This window comes from Leptinotarsa decemlineata, unplaced genomic scaffold, assembly GCF_025532065.1.
Source record: "Leptinotarsa decemlineata unplaced genomic scaffold, Ldec_3_MD MMD2_tig00002159_RagTag_RagTag, whole genome shotgun sequence".
NCBI lineage: Eukaryota > Metazoa > Arthropoda > Insecta > Coleoptera > Chrysomelidae > Leptinotarsa > Leptinotarsa decemlineata.
The window spans coordinates 1646932-1668390 of NW_027412574.1; the positions used below are offsets into that span (position 1 = coordinate 1646932).

At 35.0% G+C, this 21459-nt stretch overlaps 2 protein-coding genes across 16 annotated transcripts in view; both read left to right on the forward strand.

The window, feature by feature from the left end:
- The window catches only part of dlg1 (MAGUK family member discs large 1), an 889881-nt gene that overhangs the window by 633447 nt on the left and 234975 nt on the right, over nt 1-21459 (forward strand). Inside the window, exons 1-3 of one of the 15 annotated variants that reach the window (XM_074177019.1) lie at nt 6334-6548; nt 6633-6717; nt 7151-7404. The exons of 12 other annotated variants lie outside the window; for them this stretch is intronic. In XM_074177019.1, the coding sequence (XP_074033120.1) occupies nt 7321-7404 (84 nt within the window). In that variant the 5' untranslated portion in view covers nt 6334-6548; nt 6633-6717; nt 7151-7320. Of the gene's footprint in view, nt 1-6333; nt 6718-7150; nt 7405-21459 lie in introns of those variants that run through there. 2 more of the 15 variants (XM_074177018.1, XM_074177017.1) reach the window with 2 other exon arrangements.
- On the forward strand, nt 9331-11203 carry LOC141482967 (uncharacterized). The gene is made up of 2 exons (XM_074177023.1): nt 9331-11070; nt 11171-11203. Exon 1 carries the CDS (start codon nt 9734-9736, stop codon nt 10562-10564), a length of 831 nt encoding a protein of 276 aa, XP_074033124.1. The 5' UTR covers nt 9331-9733; the 3' UTR covers nt 10565-11070; nt 11171-11203.

Consider the following 21459-nt stretch of genomic DNA (forward strand, 5'->3'; position numbering starts at 1 on the left):
CTACGATATAAAACGAACCTACATACAAAATTTCATCCTCAAAAAATATAGCGGTACGGAGAAACAGTGATGAAAGTGTAACTTTATTCAATAAACAGGCCTTTTCTCCCGCGGCTGGCGCCTCAGTTGGAATATTTTGAAATCCTTTCTTGCACATCTACAACATAAAACGATCCTGCATACAAAATTCCAGCCTCCGAAAAATCTAGCGCTTCGGAGAAACAATGATGAAAAAGAAATTTTCCTTTGAAAACGCGTGCCTTTTATCCCCAGAGGGTGCCCCATTTAGAATATTTGAAAATCCTTTCTTAGTGCGCATCGAAGACCTAAGAAGCACCTATATGCCATACTTTAGCTTCCTATAGGGCTCACCAGTACGGAGAAACAGAGATGAATGAGTATCAAGTGAGTGACTTTTGCATTCATTAATATAGATAGATGAACGTCAAAACAGAAAAATATCATTCGCAAGATGGGATCAGCACAGGCTCATTATTCTCAAACATCAATTCGTGTTTTCCCATGGATTTCTCAAAGTGAGTTGTTTGACTTACCTACGCGAAAGTTCAAAAGTTCTCAAATCTTAAAATTGAATATTGGCTGGCGATATCAACACATTGTATTTACGTCTCTGAAATGAAAATGGACTTTCAATGATTTGGGTAAAACATTTTTTCGAGTTTGTTGGCCGTGGTCCACAGGTTTTTATTCACGAGGTTGAGTCTACGACTGCACTAATACGTAAGCATTTACGTGCAAGTAGCAGATAACTCATAGTATCAGGTCATTCAATTCAAGCAAGAAAAACTTTGTCTGTTGCTTTTCATCGCCTTTGACAATGTTTACCGCAGTCGTAGATGAAAAATCGGGCATAAAAACCTGTAGATCACGACCAACAAACACAGAAAAAAGCTTTGATACAGTAATGTCTGACCGTGAAAGAATCGTTGAAGAATCATCTATAATTCAAAAAGGCATTTTTCCATTGTTGCAATTATCAGGGGCGTAGGTAATGGAAAACAATAACTTATTTGGTGATTATCCAATTGATAAACTTCCAAAAATATCAAAAAGAAATAAACTCATTATTTCAAAATATAATACAGGTTCGTAATCAAAATCTAAGTTGAAGGTGGAAGACAACACTATTTTAAAGTTTTATAAGCATATTTCGATGGTACACTGCTCTTGTAATCGTGTAGGAAGGCGAAAATTTTTGAGGGGTAGGTCGCTCAGATATGAATCTCGACCAGAACAATCATTTCCGACAAAAAAATGTTCAACCCCTACCGTAAACAGCCAAACTTTTTAGTTTTTTTATATATCTTCAAAACCATTCCAATGACTCTTTTTTGCTATTTAAGAGATCACCATGCGAAACTCAATTTCAAATAGCCAGAGTCAGGTTAAGACAACGCGGGGCCTGTAGCAAATTCTGTCAAGATGCCCTTGGTTTGCTATAGGTTCTCAAGTTAAGGGTATTAAATAAAACAAGACTGTTAAAAATAAACTTTTCTGGATTTAATATGGGTAAATTCAGAGATGACACTTTCATATATCGATTCCTTTGGGCAAATCATATTCTATATTCATCAAAGTGATATGATTAGGACGTTCTTCGCCTATCGTGTTTCAACTTAACGTTGAAAAAGAACGTTCGCCACTGCAGTTAGTGATCATGAGAGACAAGTAAATACGAAAGGCAATTTCTACTTTTGAGAAACATGATTCTAAGAAATTATTTGATAAAAGTTTTTAAAATTGCAGTTCCAGAAACTCTTGTTTCTTGCTGTCAATAACAGTAGCCACAAGTGTTTTAGCAGTTCAGCGAACTGCACTAATTCGTCGCCTAGGTTGTTCTTCAAATCGTCTTCGTAAGCACTGACCATATTTGAGGCGTTTTCCAAGATGTTGTAAGGGATTTTAGTTGACAAAATACTCCAAAACCACCAGAAATTTTATGATATGCTTCCATACGTTCAGATAAAGCAGACAGTAGTTATCAATGATGACAATAAACACATGAATTTCAAAACGTTGTCCAGGTGTTTCATTTTCAACAAAGTCGGCGACTGGAGTAGAGCCTGTGAAATGGTCGTACTTTGTATTCCGCTTGCATCGTCTTGCTGATATTCTTCAGAAGCCGGTCAGATCTTTGGCTTTCGTCTCAATATATGGAAATATGGATCGCATTGTTTGGACGTAGCTAGTACTCGAAGCAATGTCAAAAACAATTTTCTCAAGAATGGTTCACATTAAAAGTGCTTTCAAAAGTTTTTTTATTTTGTGCCAAACGTAAATGTACAGAATTTTATTATTGTTTGATAGTAGATAGAATCCTATTTCATTTGATCGGATTGTCACGACTAGCTCGTTCGATGGCAATATCAGGGCATTTCAATGTTTTGTAGTGCTGTCAACTTGCGTGTAGTTTAGTACAAGTAGAATAACGCATAACTTTTGGTGTGGCCAGCGCTCAATTTTGGAAATGTGGTAAAATTTTAAATTATTATTGTATATTTTTATAACAACGTTTCTCGTGGTAGGTACAATACCTACAATGAAACATCTTGCTCTAAATTAATAGGCAAAGTACCGTCACTAGCTCTCAATAATCTCGAAACATGATAGATATGATAATCGATTCAAAAAAAAGGTCAGCTATATTCATTCATAAAATTATTCTATATTTTATAATAAATCAAGCAACCAGAGATCATGATTTTGTTGAAAAAATTAACAGTTCGTCTTTTTCCCGAAATAAATGAGATATTTTATAAGGTCATTTGTTAAGGGTGTGTTCGAGCCATGAAACTGAACAACTTTCGTCAAGAAACATGGGTCGAAAAATTTTTGTCTTTCCATAGAAAATTAATCAGCTGATCGGCAATTTTGTATAGGTGACCAAAAATTCGCTTTAATTTTTGTCATTTTTGTTCATTGTGAAAAGTTGTTCAGTTTCATGGCCCGAACACGCCCTTAAAATGTTTGGGCATAAAAAAATATCACCTTATATAGTAATTGATTACAATGAAACCGAAAAGTAATGAAACGCAATTTTCAAAGGGGATCTGTTTAAGAGTATTACGAAAAAAAAAATATTTATTGGGAGTTGTAGGGTTTCCAACACCATAAACATTAAGACATTAACGTTAAAAGTTAGTAAAATTAACTATTTTTACATGAACGTGTTAATTTATAGACTTAAAAGCATGTCAATTAATTAATTTTCACTCTCATCAATATATTTTTATACAATATAAATATAAATGATTAATATTGGATAAGATTTAACGTGACTACCAAGGTGGCAGTGAAGCATAGCCTAGCAAAATATTTTTACTCCTGTCTAAATTGATATTTTTTACGGTCAGACAGGTATTGGACCGCGGGGCCCCTCGAGTTGCGGGACCCGTTGCATTTGCTACTCTTGCTACGTTGCTAATCCGGCACTGCAAATAGCCCTGCCACAGAACTGAAAGAATCCTATGCATAGGTACCGATTATCGATACCAGTAACCCAGTAACTATCTGGTATAAATCGTGGTTATATATGGGTTGAGAAGTCACAAATACCTATTAAATCGGTAGAAGCCATAACTTAGAAAACGCCTAGGTGGATAAAACAAAATCATTATTCTTTCAAAGTCTACCTAACCATTATCAACGCCAAGACAAAAAGAATTCCGTCTATAAATCTAAATCATACCCTTTTTGTATCGGCGACATTCAGTTCAGACATCAACAACATTCTATCGCTGTACTATCATACACCTAGCCATAATTCAACATTCTAGTCATAAACATACAACCGGCAACTATCCACTATCAGCGTTCCACCTTTAAAAACCACCTCTCGGCTATGTTCGCAGGAGGTCGACGTTATGCATGCTGCTTTCAACTTCGAGAGAAATGTTGATGTACAGAGTAGTACTTAATAATTCAAACTTGTATCCAGATATTTTGATAACGAGATGAAGTTTTGTAACTCATTTATTTTAAATAAATATCTCATTCAACGGAGTATTATTAAGTTTTACATATCTTATTTCAAAGTCTACAAAAAAACAGAGCACAAAAAAATTAGAGATATCTTGGGACATTCAGGAGTTTTCATTATAGGGCCCGGTTCTGTAAATATAATTGTAGGTTGTGTAAAAAACGTTTGAGAGGTCAGTCATGGAATCAATTTTGTACTTGTCATGTGTTGATTTCCAATATTCATCTAGATATCGACAATTAGAGAAACTCCCTGTATTTTATAATATAGTACTAATGTCCATAAAAGCAGCCTTATATTCAATCATTATCAACTGAGTCTAATGACCACATATACTATGATCATCATTTATTTTGTGTTGTGCAGGACATTGATATGTTATTAACTATAAAATAAGATTAAAAATGAAATTGGAAAAAACTCGCTTATACCATAATTTTATTATATTCCGTGTTGAAAAATTAGGAAATATATGTGTGAGGTTGTCTATTTCAGAAATATTGATATGTATATGAAATATTTACTGCGGATTTGTTCGATTATTTGTTGAAAAATAAGTAAATGCTTGTTGAATCGAGAGGAGTATATTGTAAAAGATTTTCGGCTTCTACTTCTACATCTTCATAGAATACATTGTGAGAGAATTAAAAAAAAATTAAAAAGCAATCAAGTTCAGAAAAAAAATTCACAAGAATATGTAGATCATACATAGAAGTTACTTTTAGATACAAATTGGAAGATAAAGGGCTCTCCAAACAACTACTTCAATATAAACATTGAATAACACGAAAGAGAAAGTACCTTCGACACAAATACATTGAGTTATACAAAAAACCAAAGAGTAATTGACAAAGAGATACATAAACTGGCTTCATTATTTGAATAACTCATTAAAATTATATCTCTACTCTTAAATTATAGGAAATCAATTGTTTTTGTCAATTTAACTAATCGTTTGTATTGAACGAATCATACAAAATAAATATTTGTTGAATACTATGAAAGGTATCAAATTATTATAAACAAATATGTTGAAATAGGTCTTTTTCATCATGGAATCGAACCTGAATAGGAAAAAAAGACAATATAATCTAATATATAAAAATGGATGTTTGTTGGTTGGTTGGTTAGTTGGTTGGTAAGTGATAAACTTCTACATCGCTCAACCGATCGTGATGAAACTTGACATGTATAAGTAATTTTTCATAGAGAAGGTTTTTAGGCTATCAATTTTTCTGTAATTTGCCACTAGATGGCGCTGTAGAACAATTTTTTTGAAAGCACTGTTCTGTAACGCTGTGCACGCCTAAGTTCGTTGATTCTGATTCTGTCAAAACATTGGAACAGCAGCGATACAGCAACATAGTACTAGTATTTGATAACTCTGCAAGAAAAGATACCGATATTCTTGGATCTGATATTTGTCAGTCTTAGTTGAATGTCTGTCATGATTTCTTCTACATTGTTCTAACTTTCAAGGACAATAATGTTGAAAAATTTCCAAATTGAAATTCCAAGATGATTTTAGTTATCAACTGAATACTCCTTGGCGGTTTTTCGAAACTTATGTTGATATATTGAAAAAAAAAATAATCACAGAATTGAAAGCTGCGAAATTATGAGATATTTCATTCACAAGTTCTTGCGGAAAACAAAACATTGTTTCACCATAACGTCAATACTATAAACTTGATGACAATTCAAAAAAATGCTATACAAGTGAAGTTCGATTTATCTTAATAAATATTCTTCACTAGGATAATAAGCAAAAGCTAAAAGTGACAATTTGTCTCGAGGTAATAGGCACGTTACATATGCATTGCTTTTTTCTGAGCATCATTTTTTTCGGTATAATGTATACCTTGGGATTTTGTATCAGTAACAATTTGGGGAAAACTCCAAATAAAAATCATAATTGATGTAAACACTGCTACGGCCGAAATATTAAGTATTTATATATCGAAAATATCAGAACCAAGCCAGATGGTTAAACAAAAACAAAGTTCTGACAGCTGTTGGTCGTTCTGGTGGTTCCCTTTAGCGAAAGTAATTTATTTTACCTTTTCATCTATTTTCCGTATCTATAATATTCCCATCAGAAAACATTGTTCTTTCAATTGCATCATTAAACAACTCTTAACACAGACAATCGATCTACTGTTTGAGTAGGGCCATCATTGGTAGAAATATGCCTCTTCAGTTTCATTGTCTACCATAATGGACATTCAAACGCCTCCTGATATTGCAGTTACCTAATGAATAATTGGGTCGGTACGACCCTGTCGTAAAGTTGCCGTTCCTCGTGACGTTGCACCTAGCCCAATCGACGCCATGCAAGCAATCTTCAACGTCGCTCCTTCCTTTGAAGCTACAAGTGTCTGATAAGAAAATTTTAACTTTTTTTTGACATTGCAATGTTTACTGTATGAAGAATAATAATTTAAGATGTACCGTGACCGTAACATATCAACCGAGGACAGTATTATAGTGTTTGTTAGTGAATTTTTTTTCGTGTGTGAAGTTTGTTGTGTGTAATTTTAAAAGTGTTGTGAGTTTTCTTATCAGATATATCGTTTTTTAAATTATAACAGGCAAACTCGTTCCTAATCATTCCTCGTATAATCGTTTTCAGTTGGTTGCACCATTTTCTAACTTTCATAATGTTTTAAAAGAGCAATAAACCTTCAGGAATGCAACCTAACCTCAAAATCCAGCAGGTAGATTTTATCATTTTGAATACACCTACGACTTCAGGGATTTGTTGACCCATATTGTTGTCTCGTTTGGGGCTGGGCAGTTTTCTTTTCTTTTAACATATTTTGTGAAACCAACTGTAGATAAGTTATATGCATATTTCTAGTGGGAAACTTTGTATGCCGCTGAAAAATGTTTATAACTGTTTTTTTCTCCTCTCTGTGGTATCATAAGGTTAAAGGTTAATGCCCATGCTATATTCGCTTAATCATTAGCGTAGTTGATGATATGAGTAACATTAATAATGATGATTAGCTTTTACCGGGATATACCGATGCATTTTTTTTAAATTTTCGATGTCCACCCCTAAAATATAATTTCGCAATTGCATACGAAATTTGAACGAAAAACGTATATAGGTGATTATTTTATTCACAATTTCTCTCATTCATTTAGGTACCTTCATTCAGTGCTATATTTGTCAACTATCGGCGATGCGGGCAAGTGATTTCCGATTTGTAGTAGTACCTTTATCTGTCATAATATTTGCGCTATTATGAATTGTGACGTGAGTGTCTCGAACGGGTTTGTGAGTTTAGTGCACACCTTCTGGTAATCTAATTAAAATGACGACGAGGGGGCGGAAAAAGAGCAAACAGGAAAAAGATGGATTCATTAGAAAGGTGTCTTCGCTCTTCAGTTTGGATGCTGTAAGTAACCTTACATTCTATTTTCTTATTACCTAACATTTTTGAGATCAGAAATTAGGTATTGTTTACTCACGTTTCGAAGAACACTTTAGACCAGTGTTAATGACAATTGCTATTTACTGTTTCCCTCACTTTGGTTTGATTTTTTTAGAAAAAAGATTACAATGACTTCTTCAACATATTCGTGGATGGGGATAAGAATCTGTTCTATGAAAGGATATGAATAAAACCTATACATCAGAAGAACTCTACCCTGCATTATAATATTTTTAATGAAAAAATTGAGAAACTTCTCTTTTCTTTGATGGAGACTAAGGCAAATTAATCTGACATATAGCACACATAGGCTTTATTCATCACTTTTAATAGTGTAATATCATACAAAAAACCCATTCAGGAATACTTACTGTCGTATTACAAATTTTAATGATAATAACCCAGAAAGCTGACAACCTTGCTAACAACACTTTCGTTAGATTCGGGGTATGTGTGCTCCGTTATAGGTATATTGGTATAGGTATTAGAGGTATTGTTATAGGTATTTCCAAACTTTTTATTGTCTAATGACATCTACCGCTCGCTTTGCCGGTTGCTTATTTAGGGCGTCCAGTGGAGACGCCCTAGTTGGATTATTTAAAAATCCTTACTTATTTTTTCTACACCCGTACTCTAACAATACACTAATCCGTTTCATAATGATATCCATTATGATACAGATTTTTCATAACGATACAGATTATCAACCAATAGAAACCCATAATTTTTCAATCAAGAATCCTGTTCCTTTGTTTGTCCTAGATTCTAACCTAAGTAACTAATTGCTTTATTTGTCAAAATCAGTTTTCATATTACCTACCTATATTATCAAAATGTCTGAAAACAGCGATATAGAAGGAATACCATCGACTCCAATATTTTTAAAAGATCAGATTAATTACAGTTGTTATGTTTGAAGGTGATTGACAATGTTTCGTGATGAATTTCACTAGTTCGGACTTCCATTGTCTTCTATATAAAATGATTTGAAATCCCTGAAACAAGTAAAAAGAATAATTAAAAAAGAATAGTTGAAAATAACAATTATATTAAGCAACAATAAACCTGAAATGAAATGATAATGAAATAACCTACAAGTAAAAATATAATAATTGAATAAATAAAATTAAAGGAATGCAAAAAAGAAAATAATAAAAATAAAGTGTAGAGATTCCAAGTCACGTTAGTTCACGACGTTTCGATTGTTGGTATCTACAATCGTCTTCGGGTGATGACTGGACTGATTCCTCCGAGAGATGACTATTTTATAGGTCGTTGAAATACTTTCACTTTCTCTACTTTCCATTTTCCGCTTCACTGATTCCGTGAGGGATGACCGTTTTGGCGGGAGTTGGTCATTTTTCGTTTGATGATGGGCTTCCATATGTTTCGTATATCTACGCTGGCCTGGCTGAATACGTTGTTGGACAACATGTATGCGGCTTCCTTAAATTTTCTCCTGAACCAATGTTCCTCTCTGTGCAAGATCTCAGCTTGGGACCACTCGATGTTGTGTTGATGGGTCCAAACATGGTCTGCTATTCCTGATTTGCTGGTTTCTCCTCGCTGTGTATGCTTCTTGTGCTCGGCAATGCGAACATTCAATGGCCTCTTAGTTTCACCAATATAGGATTTTCCGCACTCACAGGGTATCCGGTAAATGCAATTCTTGGAATCGCAGTCCGCGTTTGGGGGCCTGGTTTTTGTGAGGCTGCTACGGATAGTGTTACCGGATCTGAAACAGGTTCTAATGTTGTACTTGGAACCAATTCTTCTTATCCTCTCCGATAATCCTCTGACGTAGGGAAGTGCAAGCACTGGTTGTGACGGCTTCTCTTCCTTGCGAGGCTCCTGCTGTCTTTTAGCCAAAGTCTTTTCTACCATCGCTTTGGAGTATCCATTCCGCTATTTTTCGGACAAGGAAAGATCATGGCTAACACCGCACCACAGTAAGCCCCCTCACTTGTATGGTCTACCCAAAATCCACAAGAAGGACGTTCCGCTTAGACCGATCATCAGCTCCAGAGATTCGGCTACTCAAAACTTGTCTAGATTTTTACTTCCCTTAATACAACCATTACAAGGAAAAACATCATCTTTTGTGAAGAATTCAAGGCATTTTGTCGAACTACTTGGGTCAATTGAGGTGACACAGGAAGATCTACTAATTAGTTTCGACGTGGAAAGCCTTTACACCAACGTTCCGGTCGAAGAAGCACTCCAAATCATACAGAGAAAGCTATCCGAAGACGGGAACCTGAAAGAGAGAACGAATCTACCAATAGAAGTAATTATGGAATTACTAGGATGCTGTGTACGAAACTGTTATTTCCAACTGAAGGACGAATTCTTTACACAAGATGAGGGACTGCCAATGGGATCGCCACTTTCACCAGTCATAGCCAACATATATATGGAGTGGTTTGAAACTCTGGCCATCGAAGAAGCCCACAAGAAACCTCGAGTCTGGTTGAGATATGTTGACGACACCTTCATAATATGGAACCATGGGAATACTGAACTAGACGCCTTTTTGAAACACATCAACAGCGTGAGACCTTCCATCACTTTCACAATGGAGAAGGAAATCCACAATGAATTGCCATTCTTAGACGTTTTGGTGAAGAGGACCGACACTAAGTGGGAAACATCTGTATACCGAAAACCCACTCATACGGGACAGTATCTGAACCACGAATCCAACCACCATCAATCAACAAAAAGAGGAATCATCAAGACTCTATTAGACCGTGCTTTTGGGCTCTGTAATACAAAGGAAGGTCTCGAGAAGGAACTAGACATCATCAAAAATGATCTTCAGCGGAATGGATACTCCAAAGCGATGGTAGAAAAGACTTTGGCTAAAAGACAGCAGGAGCCTCGCAAGGAAGAGAAGCCGTCACAACCAGTGCTTGCACTTCCCTACGTCAGAGGATTATCGGAGAGGATAAGAAGAATTGGTTCCAAGTACAACATTAGAACCTGTTTCAGATCCGTAACACTATCCGTAGCAGCCTCACAAAAACCAGGCCCCCAAACGCGGACTGCGATTCCAAGAATTGCATTTACCGGATACCCTGTGAGTGCGGAAAATCCTATATTGGTGAAACTAAGAGGCCATTGAATGTTCGCATTGCCGAGCACAAGAAGCATACACAGCGAGGAGAAACCAGCAAATCAGGAATAGCAGACCATGTTTGGACCCATCAACACAACATCGAGTGGTCCCAAGCTGAGATCTTGCACAGAGAGGAACATTGGTTCAGGAGAAAATTTAAGGAAGCCGCATACATGTTGTCCAACAACGTATTCAGCCAGGCCAGCGTAGATATACGAAACATATGGAAGCCCATCATCAAACGAAAAATGACCAACTCCCGCCAAAACGGTCATCCCTCACGGAATCAGTGAAGCGGAAAATGGAAAGTAGAGAAAGTGAAAGTATTTCAACGACCTATAAAATAGTCATCTCTCGGAGGAATCAGTCCAGTCATCACCCGAAGACGATTGTAGATACCAACAATCGAAACGTCGTGAACTAACGTGACTTGGAATCTCTACACTTTATTTTTATTATTTTCTTTTTTGCATTCCTTTAATTTTATTTATTCAATTATTATATTTTTACTTGTAGGTTATTTCATTATCATTTCATTTCAGGTTTATTGTTGCTTAATATAATTGTTATTTTCAACTATTCTTTTTTAATTATTCTTTTTACTTGTTTCAGGGATTTCAAATCATTTTATATAGAAGACAATGGAAGTCCGAACTAGTGAAATTCACAGTTGTTATATTCAATATAAATATAATTAGAATCTTTATAGTTTTCATATATCCATGATAATACCATTAAGTTTATGTTTTTTAAAAAAAATATACGTTAATTACTGTAAATGTGTTCAATACAAATATAATATTTATATTTTTTCATTATTTATCGGGTTTAGAAAAAATAGCGTATGCAACTCTCATGTAATGGTTATTAATACACTCGCATATACCATACAAAACTCGCCTTCGGCTCGTTTCGTATCCCGGTTAATGCTCGTGTCTTAATAACCATCATTACATGATCGTTGCATAATATAGTATTATATCAGCCTCCGAAAACAGTGATGAAAAAGTAAATTTATTTTATGAACGCTACTTTTCGCCCGCGGCTGGCTCCCCAGTTAGAATATTTGAAAATCCTTTCTTAGTGAGCATCTAAGACCTAAGAAGCACCTATATACTAAATTTTAGCTTCCTAGGACTTACCAGTACGGAGAAACAGAGATAAATGAGTGAGTGTTGAATGAGTGACATTCTTATTTATAATATAAACTTTACATATACCCCTGTTAAGCTAGCTGAACCACTCGGAATTTTTGTATCTGTTTTTAGACTATAATTACAGGCTAGTTGTGTTCATGTTACTAATGAATCGGGTTTCTGTTTATATGTAGTTTGCCTTGAGTTAACTATAGTTTAGCATAATATTTTCAGAGATATACCGAATTGGCTTTCGACTAGAGGTTATAAAGGGTGCAAAGTGTTTTAAACAGTATTACTCTAACCCCTTCGGGTACCTACCTGCCGGATTTGTCATGAAGGTTTATAGTTTGTACTTTTAGAGACATACCAAATTGGCGTTTGGCTAAAGATTGTGAAGTAATTTACTTTAATCCTCGTCGAGTACCTTCTTACAAACTGATTTTATCATTAACGTTTGAAAGGTCATTTCACTATATGTAAAGTCATCACTAAAGCTGGTAAAAACAATATAAAACACATCAACCGTCTGTTTTATTTTTTTGTCAGGTCACGGAATTCCATTAAAAATACAGTTTTTGGTATAACAATAGCCACTAATTGTTTATACATATGTGTCATTCTGTATATGGTGGCGATCTACGTGACTGATTTTCGATTGTTCTTCATTTGGTGAAACTACCTTGCCAAATGATTATCCCAAATCAGAAAAATAACAGTAACGTATAATGGTGTAAGGAAACCTGAGTGGAAGTCAAAATCAAAATATAATTGAAGATTCAGTCAACAGTGAAACTTATAACTAGAAGAAGCATATATATGGTAATATTTCGAGGAAGAATTACAAAAACCAAGACAGTTTGAAATATAGAATGGTGAAAAGTTAGAAAACAACTGTTTTTAAAATTCATTCAAATCAAAATCCAATCATGATGCAGCTACAAACCCTGATAAATGTTGAAATACTATTTACTAATAGGTAACTGAAATAGTTACCAAAAAAATATTTCATGACGTGTATATCCATAAAAAGTATGATGAAAAAATATTTTTTTTGGATGCCTTTTTTTTCATGAATGTACATCGTTAACACTGTTGTGTGTTATTTTTGCCCTCTTCCCGGCGAAAATGTTGTCCCTGTTATAATTAATTGAAAATGTAATGATGTTCGTTGGAAAATCTCATATGCCCTGTCCATTAATGTCCCTTTGCCAAGAGGAATTTGTTAATAGTGATATCAAACAAACCGCCTAGTATGTGTACGAATTATATTACAAATTTATGTGTAGATGGATAATTAATGGTGAAAATGCATTTGATGGGAATAAAGGGATGTGCTCGAGAATGTGCTACAATATAGAGGAGTATTGTTATCAAATTCATTGTAAAGGTTTACAAAAGAGGAAAGTATAGTGTTTTCATTCTTTTTCATGAGAGGCATTGGCTTGGTAATTTCATCAGAACATATTATATGCACCTCTCCAGAATATGTTTGTTATTCTGACTTCCACCTCGAAGTATGTGTTTGTGGAGTTGCTTTCGGACTTTGTCTGCAGGTGGCGCAGTGATACATCCTACTGAATCAGTAGGCAGGACTAGTTGAAATTAGTTTCATTAGTTCGGACTAGACCATTGTCTAATATATAAAATGATTTTAAATTCCTGAAACAACTAAAAAAGAAGAATTAAAAATAAATAGCTGTAAAGAAATACAAAATGAAAATAAGTTGAGATATTTCAAGCGAAGTTAGTTCACGACGTTTCGCTTGTTAGTATCCACAATCGTCTTCGGGTGATGACTGGACTGATTCCTCCGAGAGTTGAATATTTACGGTCTTTCGAGTACTTTCACTTATCCCCGCTTTCCATTTTTTCCGCTTCACTGGTTTAGTGGGAGATGACCGTTTGGCGGGAGTTGGCCATTTTTCGCTTGATGATGGGTTTCCATATGTTGCGTATTTCTACGCTGACTTAACTGAATACGTTGTTGGACAACATATATGCGGATTCCTTGAATTTTCTCCTAAACCAATGTTCCTCTCTGTGTGAGATCTCAGCTTGGGACCACTCGATGTTGTGTTGATGGGTCCAAACATGGTCTGCTATTCTTGTGCTAGGCAATGCGAACATTCAATGGCCTCTTAGTTTCACCAATAGGTATAGGATTTTCCGCACTCACAGGGTATCCGGTAAATGCAATTCTTGGAATCGCAGTGAGTGTTTGGTGGCTTGGTTTTTGTGAGGCCGGTAACACTATCCTCACAGGGTATCCGGTAAATGCAGTTCTTGGAATCCCAGTCCGCGTTTGGTGAGGCTGCTACGGATAGTGTTACCGGCCTCACAAAAACCACGCCAACAAACGCGTACTGCGATTCCAAGAATTGCATTTATCGGATACCCTGTGAGTGCGGAAAATCCTATATTGGTGAAACTAAGAGGCCATTGAATGTTCGCATTGGCGAGCACAAGAAACTCACAGGGCGAGGGAAAACCAGCAAATCATGAATAGCAGACCATGTTTGGACCCATCAACACAACATCGAGTGGTCCCAAGCTGAGATTTCACACAGAGATGAACATTGGTTTAGGAGAAAATTCAAGAAAGCCGCATACATGTTGTCCAACAACGTATTCAGCCAAGCCAGCGTAGAAATACGAAACATATGGAAACCCATCATCAAGCGAAAAATGGCCAACTCCCGCCAACCAGTGAAGCGGAAAAAATGGAAAGCAGGGATAAGTGAAAGAACTCGAACGACCCATAAATAGTCATCTCTCGGAGGAATCAGTCCAGTCATCATCCGAAGACGATTGTGGATACTAACAAGCGAAACGTCATGAATTAACTTGGCTTGAAATCTCTTAACTTTTTTATTTTTATCTTCATTTTCATTTTGTACTTCTTTGTTTTTATTTTTTGTTCAATTGTTTTATTTTTACTTGTATTTTATTTCACTATTATTTCATTTCAGGTTGTTTTGCTCAATGTAATTGTTATTTACAGCTATTTTTTTTTAATTCTTCTTTTTTAGTTGTTTCAGGGATTTCAAATCATTTTATATATTAGACAAAGGAAGTCCGAACTAGTGAAATTCATCATGAAACATTGTCAATCACCTTCAAACAAATATTTGGAATTAATTTTGCTTGTTCGGGATTTTGAGACGGTTCACTCCGTCTGAAATGACTCGTCTGGCAGTGACGACGAGCTACTTTCCGAAACCGGATTGTCATTGGTCATCCCGATCAAATGAAACTAATTTCAGCTTTTCATATATAGGAAGTTAATCGCGACGAATCCTCCAAACGGAAGACGTTGCACAGGTGCCAGATGGTTTTACTTAAGCTTTCTGCACGGGATTAGCTATATCGTCATTCTACAATGTAAGAAATGAATTTGGTAACAAACTTCATTACCACCAGATAGTAAATGGTAAACATTTCCAACATTCAACAAACTATTTTTTACTTTTTATGTCGCTCTTGTCATTACCAGGTAACTTTGAAAATGACAATCATAATGTCAAATATACTCGGAAGATTTTACATCACTGTCATTTTGCGAATTTTTTTTTCAATAATTTTTAGTTGTTAACTACATTTTCTCAATTCCCTTATAAGTATTTCTTAGGACTATTTTTGACTGTATTAATTTTTAGTGTCCTGAAGTCTTAATGTTAGGATGAAAGCTCGACGTATTGTAAAAATAGAGTGTTTTTTAAGAAGGAGTGGTTGGGTAACAGAATCTTGAACAATGATTTTTTTTGCCGACGTTGGATTTCACAAATATTACTTATCTCCTAACTTTTTGTATATGAGACGTCTAGTTTCAAAACCAGAAATGTAACTTTCAACAAATTTTACGGCAAGTTGTTCATATACTTTTTTCATTGTGATGTTTTCGGAAATAATTAGTAATCAATCATGTTTCTTATTTTGGCTCTGAAAATATCCTTATTTTCATTGAAATAATTTTATGAAACATTCAGTTTCTGGTAACAAATTTGAAATATAAATTTCCTATATTTTTTGAAATATCAACTGATATTTTTATATATAATAACTGGGTCGCTTCAATTTTTTTTTCGACCCGCAGAACTTTTGCGGCCGCGGAATCAAAGTAACGGGGGTTTTCATCGTGGCTTGATGATATTCATAGGAACTTTTCAAAAATAGATGATATAAATACGAGATGTTTGTCTCCTAGCCACACCCTGTGAATTTCAATTATTTGGCAGTATTTTTACGACGAAACTTTAATTATTTGGTTCGACCCCGCTGTAAATGAATGAGAATTTCAATCTGTCAGTATCTTTATGAAGGAACTTCGAAATGGAGAGTAGATTACACTCCTTCATCCCCTCTGCAAATGGATGATATTGATACGAAATGTTTGTGAGATGTCACCCAGTACACCCTGTGACTTTTAACCTGACAGTACTTTTATGACGGACTTTTATTATTTGGGGGGTGGATAATATACCATCGTCCATCAACCTCTCTAAGAAATTTATGATAATACTATAAAATGTTTGTAAGACCCCCCGTGAATTTCAATGTGGCAGTATTTGCATGGCGAAACTTTTATTACTTCGGGGGTGGATTACATCCCTTCGACCCCTCTGCAAACGAATGATTTCAACACGAAATATTTGTAAGTTGTCTCTTAACAAACCCTGTCAATTTCAAGCTGGCAGATTTTTTTTCTTAAAAGGACTTAGGTCTGATTTTCATTATTCGAGGGTGAGTTTATATTCTCTCGTCCCCTTTGTAATCTCTGAAATTAAAATAGGGCATATTTAAAGATTGTTTTTTGACGTGCCATATGAACTCTGATATCTGTGGAAATCTTCCAAAGAAAGGAAGGAAGCAACCAATCTCAAAAAGTTAACTCTATACAAAGATGTGTAGTTCATGCAAAGAAGTAACTTTCAGACACAAACTGGAAGAAAAAGCCTTCCCGAAACAGCTATTTTCATATAAATATTAAATTACACGAAAGAAAAATACTTCAGAAACAAATACTTTTATGTTTGTTTGAAGGTGGTTGACAATGTTTCGTGTTGTATTTCATCAGTTCGGACCTCCATTGTCTCATATAATATAAATTGATTTGAAATCCCTGAAAAAAATAAACTTCAGTTTTTTGTGTTAATAAAATTGTTATTTTCGGTTTTCGGTTAATCTTTTATTTTTTTCAGGGATTTCAAATAAATTTATATTATATTAGACAATGAAAGTCCGAACTGATGAAATAAATACTTTTCCGTTTGTATTCCAAACATTCGTAATGGAATCGAGTCAGAGATATTCAGAGTATTCCTACACAATATAAATAATGAAAGAAGTGAAATTTCACTTACATGGAACACTGTCATCCTCACACTGGTAGACACACGGATGTTTTGCCGTAAGATACTTGTCTTATTGGCTCTTCAGTACCAAATACGGATAACATTATAAGAAAGAACACTTAATTCGTTCATAAAATCACGACTTTTTATCACGAAGTAGCTCAAATCCATCCATGTCATCGATGACAGTACGTAAATAACATTCATTCGCTTATTTGATTAAATCCCAGCCAAAGGAATCTTGTTTAAATTGAAAAGGTATATTTTTACGAGAGATTAATTTTCAGGAAAGAAAGGTTTTGGCTTTCCACTTCTCCATCGTAATACAAAAAATGTGGGAATCTTCCAAAGAAAGGAAGGAAGCAATCAATTTCAAAAAATCAACTTTACCCATAGAAAGATGTGTAGATTATGCTAAGAAATAACTTTCAGACACAAACTGGAACAAAAAGCCTTCTCAAAACATCTATTTTCATTTAAATATTGAATTACCTACACGAAAGAAAAATACTTTCAAAACAAATACTTTCATATCAACCGTGATTTATACGAAAAACATTTTTTCTATTCCGTTTGTATTCCATTCATTCGTAGTGGAATTGGATCAGATGTCATTCACAGGATTCCTTTACAATATAACTAATGAAAGAAGTAGAATTTCACTTACATGGAACACTGTTAGGATGACAGTTTGAGAATGACATACTCCTGAAAATATACCCTTTCAATTTATACTGGAACATTTTCAGGAATTTATGTTTGTGTACTCTATAATATCAATTGACAGTGAAACTGATATTTTATTTTTTTGTCATCTTGTTCTTCAGTCTCTTTGTGTCTCATAAAAATTTTCGAGGTTACGAAGTTTATTTCAAATTTGTGATTTCGTTATAGTTTTCGACAGGGTAATCAGATAGTTACGGATAATTGAGCCATTTTATTATCATTTTGATGATTTTTACTAACTATGAGAGGATTGAGATATTGGGAATATATATTATTCACATCGAAATAAATGCAGCACAATAGCACAAGCTTGAATTACTCACTTCAGGCAGAAACTAGGTATCCATTCACACCTCAGTTAGTTTATTTTCAATCTATCTGGTTGTAAGCTCAAACTATAACTACATTCACACTGCCCTATATCTCAATCAATAAATTCGAATTCCCTGTTGAGAACTTTGAATTTTTATATTATTGTTAGAGCACTGTGCATTTTATATAATTGTTACTCCATAATTTTAACCTAATCCAGATATATCGTGGGTTCTGCTGGCTTGGCGTTAAGCAAGCAGAATACAGCCACATGAAAAAACAATTTGCTGAATCAATCTACGTCATAGTTTTAGGATAATTTTAGGCTCCTATTATCCTCTATCGCCAATTTTTATGTTTTGTTTTTTAAAAAAATCAGTGGGTTCTGCTAGCTTTACTGTTACGGTGACAGAATCAAATAGAAATCCTTCCCTTTTTGGAAAATTTGAACTTGCAATAATTTTAGGCTCCTTCATCACAACATTGAACTTTGTTTGCTTTAGTTTGAATTGGCCTCAGACACACACGATGAAAGTGGAAGTAAATTTTCGAAAGTATTCTTCAACTATCCTTCAATTTTTGGAAATGTTGATCTTGCAATAAATTTAGGTTTCATGAACAATTTCACGAGTGAGTTGAATTTTTGGATGCCTACCTCAAGTACACGTGGTACAAGCGGAAATATTTTTTGTTGAAATTGTTCAAGTGTGGGAGCTATAGAATTAGTATATAGAGAATCTAAGGCTCATTGTAGGTTCCTGTTCACCGACTTTCCAAGTGTTGTTTCTTCAGTGAGTTTAGCTTGCTTCAGCTATATAGTATACCTATTAAAAGTCCTCCAACTTCTGAACAAATTTATCTTGCAATAATTTAAGGCTCACTTTTGGCTTCTTACTTAACTAATTGCCTCACGTTTGAATTGAAAATTTGGGTGGCTACCTCAAACACGCCCGATAAAAGAAGAAATATTTGTTGGAAAATATGTGGGAAAGATTTTGAGAATTTTAGGCTCATTTTAGGCCAAAATTCAAATCAATTGTCGACTTTACACGTGTTGTGTTTTTTCAATCAGAGGGTTCTGCTGGCTTTACCGTTCAGTTGTCAGAACCAAATTGAGATCTTTCGCGTTTTGGCAATTTTGAAGTTTTTGTCTATCAGATATCTTTCGTAGCAAAATGAGATATACGTCTCCTAGTAGTACATTCGTTGGTTCGAATCGGGATTTAGTAATCAATCTGTTTAAAAAATCTGTTTTTCCGTTAACCAGCTGTCGCACCTCTACGAACGACAACCCTCAGAAGTCGAAATTTGTGCGAGCTAAGGATTAACGAGGTTTTACCTTTTAACGTGTGACTCCTAATACGGGTTGGACGATAGCAAGTGAAAATCCCACGTCGAACCGCCTGGCTACCGACCGGTAGCAAATTCTTATTTAAAAATGCAGCCTTCAGAAAAAATAAATTCTTATATATTTTACGAAAATCTGGAATGTGATTCCTTTACATGTTCAATTTATAAATGCCTCGACAAATGCTAAAAGCTCGCCGCTATTTCACATTTCATCTAACAAAAGAAAGGAATTGTTGAAATTGGATCTAATATACGGAAAATGAGAAATATAACAGATATATTTCTTCCTCAGGCGCCGAGCTTTGTTTCAGTTTTGGTCGTTTTGCGAATGAAACAGACAATTAGATTTTCTTCCTCAGTGAAACTAATAAGCTGATTCAACAATTTATGAAAATCGTCAGTGCAGACGCACATTCATTTCGAAACCACATTATTATGAATTATTATGAAACATGCTTTTTTCAATAGCTTTATTATGCTTGGGAAATGTATTAATCCTCAACGAGCATATGATATCAGTATAGAATTCTCTATGAATTTCGTGGAAACATCGAAATTTAAAAAACACTGCATGAGTGAGCATATTTTGTGGAATTATAAGTCGAACAATTTATAGTTTCTAAAGGTGTTTCCAGATATTTAATAAGAATTTAAAAGACATTTAGAGCCATCGATGCCATCAAGTAATCAAGGAGACAAGTTGCATGCATGTGATATCCGGTGTTCAAACACTCAGCAGACCCCTAAATTTCGTATAGGGTAAAGAGATCAACCGATACCTCGTATGAAAATTATTTCAGTTTTTGTTCAACGGCCCTGCATAAATTCAACAACTTCTTTAATAATTCCACTTTTTTCATTGCAGAGTAATAATTATTGAATGCGTATCTTAGATCCATTGGTAGTAGGCATGGCTTTTTTTCTATTGATTGAATTAAATGACAACCTTTTTGCGAGTGTAATTTAGTGCAGATAGCTAGACTTTATTGATATTAATACTCTCTCAGTTGATACCCGACACCAGTAATTTGAAAAAAAATAATCATTTTGTCCATCCGTCAGATCTAGATGATAACACGAAAAAACTTCTTCAAAAATCTGTGACCCATCCACCACATCGATTTGGCCTGTCAAAAATTCACAAAATGAATGTACCATCAAGACCTATTGTGTACCTATGAGGTGACCAAACATTTTCGACCCTACTGCAGCCGCTCACGAAAAAAACAGAGTAATTCGTTAAAAGAGACGTACTAGTGAGTCTCAACGTGCTCTTCTTGTACACGATGGTTCCGGTTGCAGAAACTATACAGCTATTTGGTAAAATATTCCCGGAAGACAAACCGCCCTGTTCATCATCGACGTACTTTCAGTAGGACGGAGTCCCACCGATGGTACTGCATTGAGCAGTCTATCAAATACTATGGTGACAAACTGTTCTATGGAAATATTCGAACAACATGCCTTAGAGCGAGGGGTCGTGAAACTGTATTGTGGTGTGCAGCTCGATGAAGAGTAACGCAACATATTTTTTCTACATCTGAACTTCCTCAACCCAACAATACAATTTACAGTGGAACATAAATCACAAGGAAAAATTGCCATCTTGGATGTTCTGGTAAACATACGCGAAATGCGACATAGAGGGCACAAGGCGAGTATCTGAATCAACTGTCCAAACTTCACCCATGACAAAAAAGGGGGTTGACATTTTTAAATTGTCTTTGAAGGTGATGGGTATGGCGAAATCAAATTCGAGCGGGGAATACGACCCAAGAAAGAGAATACCAAAGCAACTCCAAACGAGTCAGTCAAGTGAAACCTTTCCTGCCTTGAGAGGACAATGTCACGAACCGAATTGAAAGAATTTTGCAGAAACAATACGTAAACATCAGGAATTCCAAGTTCAGCAAAAGATCTCAAAGGGCACTTAGTAATACCGGTGTTATACCGGTCATTTGTAGCTGTATATATTATAATAACTTATTTTTGACAAATTGAATTGAAATGAAAGATCAATAAC

Bases quoted from the DNA above. Each gene is read 5' to 3' on its own strand.
- LOC141482967 (XM_074177023.1), top strand. From the start codon at position 9,734: ATGGAATTACTAGGATGCTGTGTACGAAACTGTTATTTCCAACTGAAG.